General features: G+C 44.6%; 1 protein-coding gene across 1 annotated transcript in view; it reads left to right on the forward strand.

The window, feature by feature from the left end:
* Positions 1-2,132: 2,132 nt before the first annotated feature.
* The window catches only part of lca5 (lebercilin LCA5), a 20,875-nt gene continuing 11,513 nt past the window's right edge, over positions 2,133-11,494 (forward strand). The window contains exons 1-7 of the mRNA XM_036984563.2: positions 2,133-2,595; positions 4,072-4,484; positions 5,539-5,786; positions 7,040-7,204; positions 7,396-7,536; positions 10,058-10,195; positions 10,613-10,706. Coding sequence (XP_036840458.2) covers positions 4,094-4,484; positions 5,539-5,786; positions 7,040-7,204; positions 7,396-7,536; positions 10,058-10,195; positions 10,613-10,706 — 1,177 coding nt within the window. The 5' untranslated portion in view covers positions 2,133-2,595; positions 4,072-4,093. The remainder of the gene's footprint in view (positions 2,596-4,071; positions 4,485-5,538; positions 5,787-7,039; positions 7,205-7,395; positions 7,537-10,057; positions 10,196-10,612; positions 10,707-11,494) is intronic.

Raw genomic sequence — 11,494 nt, forward strand, 5'->3', positions numbered from 1 at the left:
TCTACTATATATAGCCTCTCTACTGTATATAGCCTCTCTGCTGTATATAGCCTCGCTACTGTATATATCCTCTCTACTGTATATAGCCTCTCTACTGTGTATATAGCCTCTCTACTGTATATAGCCTCACTACTGTATATAGCCTCTCTACTGTATATAGCCTCTCTACTGTATATAGCCTCTCTACTGTATATAGCCTGTCTACTGGATATAGCCTCTCTACTGTATATAGCCCCTCTACTGTATATAGCCCCTCTACTGTATATAGCCTCTCTACTGTATATAGCCTGTCTACTGGATATAGCCTCTCTACTGTATATAGCCTCTCTACTGTATATAGCCTCTCTACTGTATATAGCCTGTCTACTGGATATAGCCTCTCTACTGTATATAGCCCCTCTACTGTATATAGCCTCTCTACTGTATATAGCCTCTCTACTGTATATAGCCTCTCTACTGTATATAGCCTGTCTACTGGATATAGCCTCTCTACTGTATATAGCCCCTCTACTGTATATATCCTCTCTACTGTATATAGCCTCTCTACTGTATATAGCCTGTCTACTGTATATAGCCTCTCTACTGTATATAGCCTCTCTACTGTATATAGCCTCTCTACTGTATATAGCCTCTCTACTGTATATAGCCTCTCTACTGTATATAGCCCCTCTACTGTATATAGCCTCTCTACTGTATATAGCCTCTCTACTGTATATAGCCTCACTACTGTATAAAGCCTCTCTGCTGTATATAGCCTCTCTACTGTATATAGCCTCTCTACTGTATATAGCCTCTCTACTGTATATAGCCACTCTACTGTATAAAGCCTCTCTGCTGTATATAGCCTCTACTGTATATAGCCACTCTACTGTATATAGCCTCACTACTGTATATAGCCTCTCTGCTGTATATAGCCTCTACTGTATATAGCCTCTCTACTGTATATAGCCTCTCTACTGTATATAGCCTCTCTACTGTATATAGCCACTCTACTGTATATATCCTCTCTGCTGTATATAGCCTCGCTACTGTATATATCCTCTCTACTGTATATAGCCTCTCTACTGTTATAGCCTCTCTACTGTATATAGCCTCTCTACTGTATATAGCCTCACTACTGTATATAGCCTCTCTACTGTATATAGCCTCTCTACTGTATATAGCCTCTCTACTGTATATAGCCTCTCTACTGTATATAGCCACTCTACTGTATAAAGCCTCTCTACTGTATATAGCCTCTCTACTGTATATAGCCTCTCTACTGTATAAAGCCTCTCTACTGTATATTGCCTCTACTGTATATAGCCTCTCTACTGTATATAGCCTCTCTACTGTATATAGCCTCACTACTGTATATAGCCTCTCTACTGTATATAGCCTCACTACTGTATATAGCCTCTCTACTGTATATAGCCTCTCTACTGTATATAGCCTCTCTACTGTATATAGCTTATATACTGTATATAGCCTCTCTACTGTATATAGCCTTGCACTTCTAATTTTCACTTTCTTTTTACTCTTGTTTTTATTTCTTTACTTACCTATTGTTCACCTAATACCTAATACCTTTTTCACACCATTGGTTAGAGCCTGTAAGTAAGCATTTCACTGTAAGGTCTACACCTGTTGTATTCGGCGCACGTGACAAATAAACTTTGATTTGAGGTGCATGTCGCTACCTGCCAGGTCGCAATTGTAAATGAGAACTTGTTCTCAACTTGCCTACCTGGTTAAATAAAGGTGAAATAAAATAAAATAAACCTACTGTATGGGTTGGTAAACTATTGAATAAGAAAAAAAATCCACAATACAAAAACAGACACATAACAATAAGTTTTTGCCTCTGCTGTAAACTCATTGAGGTCCCAAAAAGAGTTCTGCTGCACTCACAATAAATTCACCTTTTTCTCCGATTTATTCTCCGTTTTGTGATGTGTGTACAGTTTATGACCATTGCAATAAATGCTACAAAGATCCACTCATTTTTTTTAAAAAAACATGCAAATATATCAGGATGAATACCTTCGGTTCCTGGAATGAAATAATCTGGATAATCTCTTATCTGGGTTCATGCAACAAGTGGTCACAGCGTCTCTCTCTGGCGCAACTATGGAACTACACCGTAAAGCGGTACCGGAGGGTTGCCATGGCGCCGCGTCACAGTGACCAGAGCGGACCGACCTAAAGGGGCCAGGCGTGGAGTCTGCCATGTAGCTGTGCCTATCCCCTAGCTAGCTTTTAGTATATCTCCCCCTACATTTAGAGGGCAGTAAATGACCCATATCTTAAATAGATAGCTAAAGAGCCATGGACATATTCTGGCATAAATGCAGGGTTAAATGTTACTAGGGTTACAGGCTTTGTTGTTGTTAGCTAGACTGCTAATTTAGCTAACGTCGTTAGCTACATAACTAGCTATTCAGAGCTAACGAGCGGTGCTAGGTTAGCAAGGCAAATAGCTAGTTATCTAGACTAGTCAGCAAGACAAATAGCTAATTATCTAGACTAGTTAGCTACCAAGTTGACCAGACAAGAGACCATTCCGCGAAAGGAGACAAGTCACGGAGACGTGACGCCAAGGTTCATCTAAACGAGGTGGGTTGATAATGCCTCTTTCCAAACTTTTTAATTTAAAATGAGCCTAAACAAATAGCAAATCGACTCAAATAAATGTTGATTAAACCTGGTGATGTAGGGGGGGGGGGGGGGGGGGGGGGGGGGATTTACGTTTTGCAACGGAAAGGCTTTTATAACTAAGCCAAGATAGACCACAGTTCATCGTTTCCAATGGGAACCAATGAGTCATAGTGGCCAGAAGAAGCAAGAAGTTGGCTTGCTAAGCGAAACCCGCTGGGGATATCTTTATTGACGCAGTCTAGTATACATCTGCATATTTCCGTCAGGGAACGCATAACTCTTTGAAGTGCGCGTATGCAATAACTTAACTCGCTTTTGCACTCCTTTATAAACAGCTTGATTTAAAAAATAAATGTTTTTACAAAAGGGTGAAGTCTACAAAACTTAGTCCGTTCTGTTCATAACATATTTTAGTTTTGGTAACAGAAAGCTGCATTGAGATCAAATGTTTTAATTGATGAGAAGATTTGCAGAATATCGGACAAAATCTATCTTCTCCCACTGCCTGCCAGTGGGCTTCCTCTAACTACCAAATTTGGTAGTGAGCGGAAACGCTAACCGGATGCTTCATATTTATACATCCAGTGAAATATCTGTGCGTTTACGGTTTACTCTTTACCAAACAGAAGCAAACAAGAGTGTAAACAGAACGAAACGGGGCAGGACCTACCTGAATTTGTCCAATAGAAACACCATTTTTTGTTCAAAACGTTTGTTTGCGCTAACCTTTTTTGGACTCATCACACGCAACTGCTACTGTTTACAATCTGTCACTTTATTCCTATTCTTGTATTTGATTTGAACATCGCAGCGGTCTAAGGCACTGCATCTCAGAGCTAGAGATGTCACTACAGACACTCTGGTTCGAATCCAGGCTGTATCACAACCGGCCTTGATTGGGAGTCCCATAGGGCGGAGCACAGTTGGCCCAGCATCTTCCGGGTTTGGCCGGGGTAGGCCATCATTGTAAATAAGAATTTGTTCTTAAACTGACTTGCCCAGTTAAATAAAGGTTAAATTCATTTAAAAAAAAAAGTAAGATGTGAAAGCTTCTCAGACCTGTCTGGGGAGGCAGGGTAGCCTAGTGGTGTTGGACTAGTAACCGAAAGGTTGCAAGTTCAAACCCCCGGGCTGACGTTCTGCCCCTGAACAGGCAGTAGTCCTCCCCCGTCATTGAAAATAAGATTTTGTTCTTAACTGACTTGCCTAGTTAAATAAAGGTAAAATAAATAAAAAATACAATGACAAAATGGATGTTATGCCTTAGAGAGAATGAATTGTACCAAATGACACCCTATTTATTGCCTTTGTAGTACACTAGGTTATATCAATGTTATTGACTGGTAGGGAGCCTACACAGTCAGTGATACAGTGTAATAGGACTAATCTGAATCATCGGATGACTTCTTCTGTGTATCCATCTTATCCATGAAGAATCTCCTGTCAGAGGGACCACATGGATACGGAGAACATGCCTCCCCCTTACGAGGACAACCGAGAGGCAGAGCGCCAGAGTTGTCAGTCCCGCAGCAGGAGCACGGCTGGGAAAGGTTCCGAGGCGTCGGTACCAACTCTGAAACGGGACAAGAGTCGGGACGGAGAAAGAGATGAGAGGGACAGCTGTGCTGGGGACCAGGCTAAGACACGGACACAGGAAGTGGATCCGGACCGGGACCGCATGTCAGACAGAGAGCATCGGAGGAGCAGCTCTTTCTACTCTGAGGACTACGAGAACCTAACACCCTCGGAACACACGCTGTCGCCCTACTCCCGTACGCCCTCCCCCAGCCCTCGCAGAAAGGGACCTCGCGCCAAGAGGGTCTCCAGCAGTCCTCAACACAAAACAGGTACTGTACACCCACACCCACCCAATGTCTCCAGCAGTCCTCTACACAAAACAGGTACTGTACACACCCACCAACCCACCCAATGTCTCCAGCAGTCCTCTACACAAAACAGGTACTGTACACCCACACCCACCCGCACCAAGAGGGTCTCTGTACCCCCACCAAACAGGTACTGTACACCCACACCCAGCCGCACCAAGAGGGTCTCTGTACCCCCACCAAACAGGTACTGTACACCCACACCCACCCGCACCAAGAGGGTCTCTGTACCCCCACCAAACAGGTACTGTACACCCACACCCACCCACCCAATGTCTCCAGCAGTCCTCTACACAAAACAGGTACTGTACACCCACACCCACCCACCCAATGTCTCCAGCAGTCCTCTACACAAAACAGGTACTGTACACCCACACCCACCCGCACCAAGAGGGTCTCTGTACCCGCACCAAACAGGTACTGTACACTCACACCCACCCACGCGATGTCTCCAGTAGATAGCAGTGTAGCTCGCTAGCACACTTCAAATGTGGTCTCTGTACTACTCCAAGGTGTAACTTGTTATGTAGGTGTAACAGAGATGTCCTAGTTGTTATGTAGGTGTAACAGAGATGTCCTAGTTGTTATGTAGGTGTAACACATAGAGATGTCCTAGTTGTTATGTAGGTGTAACACATAGAGATGTCCTAGTTGTTATGTAGGTGTAACAGAGATGTCCTAGTTGTTATGTAGGTGTAACAGAGATGTCCTAGTTGTTATGTAGGTGTAACAGAGATGTCCTAGTTGTTATGTAGGTGTAACACATAGAGATGTCCTAGTTGTTATGTAGTTGTAACAGAGATGTCCTAGTTGTTATGTAGGTGTAACACATAGAGATGTCCTAGTTGTTATGTAGGTGTAACACATAGAGATGTCCTAGTTGTGTGTCCCAGGTGTGTACTGTGTGTAACCCTGTGTGTGTGTGTCCCAGGTGTGTACTGTGTGTAACCCTGTGTGTGTGTGTGTCCCAGGTGTGTACTGTGTGTAACCCTGTGTGTGTGTTTCTCCTCCATAGGCGTCCGTCGGGGTGTGTCTCGCCCTCCCCGTGTGGGTGCCCAGCCCCAGCGGGCTCAGCGTTGGGGGGTACGGACCGAGTCCCAGAGCCTGATCAAGGACACCACGGCGCCCCCTAAAGATCTTGACCTGGTGACCAAGCGCATGCTGTCGGCCCGCCTGTTGAAGATCAACGAGTTACGCAACGCCCTGGCAGAGCTACAGCTCCACACCGACCAGATAACTAAGGAGAACCGCATCCTCAGACAGGTAAACCTACTGACCCTGACCCTAACCCTGACCCTAACTAACCCTGACCCTCAGACAGGTAAACCTACTAACCCTGACCCCTAACCCTGACCCCTAACCCTGACCCTCAGACAGATAGCTAACTAACCCTGAACCCTGACCCCTAACCCTAACCCCTAACCCTGACCCTCAGACAGATAGCTAACTAACCCTGACCCCTAACCCTGACCCTCAGACAGGTAAACCTACTAACCCTGACCCCTAACCCTGGCCCTCAGACAGGAAAACCTACTAACCCTGACCCTCAGACAGATAGCTAACTAACCCTGACCCTCAGACAGATAGCTAACTAACCCTGACCCTCAGACAGGTAGATAACTAACCCTGACCCTCAAGACAGGTAACCTAACTGGCCCCTAACCCTGACCCTCAAGACAGGTAACCTACTAACCCTGACCCCTAACCCTGACCCTCAGACAGGTAAACCTACTAACCCTGACCCCTAACCCTGACCCTCAGACAAGTAGCTAACTAACCCTGCCCCCTAACCCTGACCCTCAGACAGGTAGCTAACTAACCCTGACCCCTAACCCTGACCCTCAGACAGGTAACCTAACTGACCCCTAACCCTGACCCTCAGACAGGTAACCTACTAACCCTGACCCCTAACCCTGACCCTCAGACAGGAAAACCTACTAACCCTGACCCCTAACCCTGACCCTCAGACATGTATTGCCTAACGTTCTGACTAGGGTTGAACAATTCCAGTAACTGTAAAACAATTCCCAGGTGTTCTAACTCTAAATCAGGTAAAAGCGATGGCACTTAGTCGCTTTGTGTCCCTCCAATGTCATTTTTATTGGACAGTTACTTCAGTACATCCTGTCCATACAGGTAGATAGAGAAAACACATTTTAGCATGGGCATTGCCAAGGGCTTCCACAATTTAAAAGTAGTCAACTGGGTAGTGTTTTCTACGGATTGGGTGCGATCAGCCAATGATCAGAGGGTTGTGTTGTTCATATTGGGTTGCCTATGATTTGTACATTTCTTCTATATCACTGCCAGTTAGTGGCCACAATACATGAATTACGCATAATATTTGGTTTAGGTCAATCACCAATATAAGGTTTATGCTTTTTTTTTTCAAACGCAAAAGAAGAATAAAATGGACTACTTTAAAATGGAGATGGTGCTGTCACAGACGCCATAATAAATCAGATACAGAATCCTCAATCTATTTCAAACGGCCTGTCTGTGTGTGATTCCTATAGCTCCAGCACCGCCAGGAGAGGGCGCTGCAGCGATACGACGACACGGAGAGTGAGATCGCCCAGCTGCTGTCGCGCCACGCCAACGAGACCACAGCTCTGCGGGAACGTCTACGGCGGACACAGGAGAGGGAGCGGGACGCTGAGAGGCGACTCAAAGACACACAGGTACGGAAAGCCAGAGGACTCATACTGACCACATCTAGATGCAGAAAGTGTTTGCTTTTTGTTGAAGAGTACAAAATAAATCAAATAGGTTTAAATGTGAGCTGGCCAGAAGTGCCTGTCTGCCTGTCTATCTGTCTGTCCATCTGACTGTCCCTCCCTCCCTCCCTCCCTCCCTCCCTCCCTCCCTCCAGGAGCAGCTGCAGCGTAGCCAGTCGTCCCTGGGTCGTCTGAGGCGTCTGGCAGAACAACAGGAGTTAGGTCCCAGGGAGGAGCTCACCAGGAGACTGGAGCAGGAGAGGGCCAAGGACCAGGAGAACCAGCTAAAGATCAAGGTACAGTAGCTACTAACACACTACAGAGACCATCTCCTGCACATGGTAAACAAAGATCACACATCACAGAGCTCTTAAGGTGAAGTACAGGACACTAGTTCTCACACACGCACGCATGCAGGCAGGCAGGCAGGCAGGCACGCAGGCAGGCAGGCAGGCAGGCAGGCAGGCAGGCAGGCAGGCAGGCAGGCAGGCAGGCAGGCACGCAGGCAGGCAGGCAGGCAGAGCAGTAGCTATCCTCTTGGTGACGTGGTTTATGTTCCTGGGCGATGGTTTCACCATGCTGTTTGGCATCGATTATTGTAGGGCCGATAAACCAATATGACACCAATGTCTATGAAAATTCCACATACCGGATTTTTAAGAGGGTCGTTAGCATTTTAGTTTTCAGAGTATTTCCTGCACCTACCTAACTCCAATCCGAGACGTCGGATTACACCGAGACTGTAGCGTCCCATAAAGCGACTATTGGACTTTAAAAAAAATGTTGGATTGTCTTAAGTTTGTAGGTGCAAGAGTTTTATTAAATGTATCAGTTATCGGTTTCACATGCTAATTTCTGTCCATTAAGAACCAACGATCCTTTTTGTAGCATTTCTGATAGTCAAAAGCTCATTCAAGGGTTTTTATTTTATTTTTACTATCTTCTAAATTGTAGAATAATAGTGAAGACCTCAAAATGGAATCATGTAGTAACCATAAAAGTGTTAAACAAATCAAAATATAAAGTTTTATATTTGAGATTCTTCAAAGTAGCCACCCTTTACCTTGGTTGAAAGCTTTGCACACTCTTGGCATTCTCTCAACCAGCGTCATGAGGTAGTCACCTGGAATACATTTCAATTAACAGGTGTGCCTTGTTAAAAGTTAATGTGTGGATTTTATTTCCTTCTTAATGTAACAAAAGATCTTTGTTTCTTGGGACCTAGAACTAGTATCTCTGTTTTGTCCGAGTTTAAAAGTAGAACGTTTGCAGCCATCCACTTCCTTCTGTCTGAAACACAGGCTTCCAGGGAGGGCAATTTTGGGGCTTCACCATGTTTCATCGAAATGTACAGCTGTGTGTCATAGCAGTGAAAGTTTACATTATGTTTCCGAATGACATCACCAAGAGGTAAAATATACACTGCTCAAAAAAATAAAGGGAACACTTAAACAACACAATGTAACTCCAAGTCAATCACACTTCTGTGAATTCAAACTGTCCACTTAGGAAGCAACACTGATTGACAATACATTTCACATGCTGTTGTGCAAATGGAATAGACAACAGGTGGAAATTATAGGCAATTAGCAAGACACCCCCAATAAAGGAGTGGTTCTGCAGGTGGGGACCACAGACCACTTCTCAGTTCCTATGCTTCCTGGCTGATGTTTTGGTCACTTTTGAATGCTAGCGGTGCTTTCACTCTAATGGTAGCATGAGACGGAGTCTACAACCCACACAAGTGGCTCAGGTAGTGCAGCTCATCCAGGATGGCACATCAATGCGAGCTGTGGCAAGAAGGTTTGCTGTGTCTGTCAGCGTAGTGTCCAGAGCATGGAGGCGCTACCAGGAGACAAGTCAGTACATCAGGAGACGTGGAGGAGGCCATAGGAGGGCAACAACCCAGCAGCAGGACCGCTACCTCCGCCTTTGTGCAAGGAGGAGCAGGAGGAGCACTGTCTTCTTCTCCCTTAAAACTTCTCCCATAAATATCTGGTCTAAGCTGCAGGGTAAAACCAATGGCACCACTCCTGATGTAACAACAGCAGACTTTTTATTGCAGACTGAACATGGTGACATCGAAGAACAAACCTGAACAATATACAGTACATTTAACATGAATAGTTAAAATACATTATTTAAACATACTTTTAGTTTCCTGTTACATATATATTAAAACTAGTACACAAATAGACTCCACATATACAAACAAACTTAAATATAGCATTTAACTATCACATACAGCGATATTAAAATGGAATGTTGAGTTCAGACAACGTTGGAGCATTGTTACATCAAGAGGAGACGGGAAGACTAGGGAGTAGGGAGTAGGGGGTAGAGGTTAGGGGGTAGGGAGTAGGGATTAGGGAGTAGGGGGGTAGGGAGTAGGGGGAAGGGAGTAGGGAGTAGGGGGTAGGGGGTAGGGAGTAGGGGGAAGGGAGTAGGGAGTAGGGGGTAGGGGGTAGGGAGTAGGGGGAAGGGAGTAGGGAGTAGGGGGTAGGGAGTAGGGGGAAGGGAGTAGGGAGTACGGGGTAGGGAGTAGGGGGTAGGGAGTAGGGAGTAAGGGGTAGGGGGTAGGGAGTAAGGGGTAAGGGGTAGGGAGTAGGGAGTAAGGGGTAGGGGGTAGGGAGTAGGGAGTAGGGGACCGGACGGATCTCAACACCACAAAGCATTCTGTCCATCATATCAGACCAATGCCTTCCTAGTGTCGAGTTCCCTCTCCTTCTCCTACAAGGGTTAGAGCTTCTATAATGCAAATTATAGTGTGTGTGTCCGTGTGTCCGTGTGTGTGTGTGTGTGTGTGTGTGTGTTTAGGATCTGGAGCGCAGAGTGGAACTGAGCAGCAGTAGTTACCAGAGACAGCTAGCTACAGAGAGGAGGAAGACCATCAGTACCCAGGACCAGGTCTCAGACCTGCAGGAGGAGGTGGAACGACTCAGCAACAAACTCAAGGTACACACACACACACACACACATGGACACACGCACGCACACATACACGGACACAGACACACACACACACACACACACACACACACGGACACACACACACGGATACACACACCCACACACACACACACACGGACACACACACCCACACACACGTACACACCCACACTCACGCACACACACACACGGACACACACACACGCACACACTCTCACACACACACGGACAAACACACACACGGACAAACACACACATACACACACACACGGAGACACACACACACAGAGACACACACACACACACACACACGGAGACACAATCACACACGGAGACACACACACACACACAATCACACACGGAGACACACACACACACACACACTCTACGTTGCGTTATAAAAGCTAACTCTAACCCTTGTAGGAGAAAGAGAGGGAACTGGACACTAGGAACATCTATGCCAACCGCTTGTTGAAACCATCGCCCAGGAACACAGACAACACCACAAAGAGGAAAGGTAGGGTCGCTTGGCGTTAAACGCAGTCCAGGGTTAAAGGTCCCCCTCCTGTTATTCTCTCAGAAACCACTTTCCCTGGGTGCCACTAGTCCTGCTCAACTAAACAATGTTGAAGTCACTCCTAGAGATATATCATTTAATGTATATATATACCAGTAGGGGAGCCTAAAGATATATCATTTAATTTATATATATACCAGTAGGGGAGCCTAAAGATATATAATTTAATTTATATATATATATACCATTAGGGGAGCTTAAAGATATATAATTTAATTTATATATATACCAGTAGGGGAGCCTAAAGATATATTATTTAATTTATATATATACCAGTAGGGGAGCCTAAAGATATATCATTTAATTTATATATATATATACCAGTAGGGGAGCCTAAATATATTTAATTTAATTTATATATATATATACCAGTAGGGGAGCCTAAAGATATTTTATTTAATTTATATATATATATACCAGTAGGGGAGCCTAAAGATATATCATTTAATTTATATATATATATACCAGTAGGGAAGCCTAAAGATATATAATTTAATTTATATATATACCAGTAGGGGAGCCTAAAGATATTTAATTTATATATATATATACCAGTAGGGGAGCCTAAAGATATATCATTTAATTTATATATATACCAGTAGGGGAGCCTAAAGATATATTATTTAATTTATATATATATACCAGTAGGGGAGCCTAAAGATATAATTTAATTTAAATATATACCAGTAGGGGAGCCTAAAGATATTTAATTTAATTTATATATATAC

This window comes from Oncorhynchus mykiss, chromosome 8 (genome assembly GCF_057628025.1).
Source record: "Oncorhynchus mykiss isolate SJ-2025 chromosome 8, ASM5762802v1, whole genome shotgun sequence".
NCBI classification, from domain to species: Eukaryota; Metazoa; Chordata; class Actinopteri; order Salmoniformes; family Salmonidae; genus Oncorhynchus; species Oncorhynchus mykiss.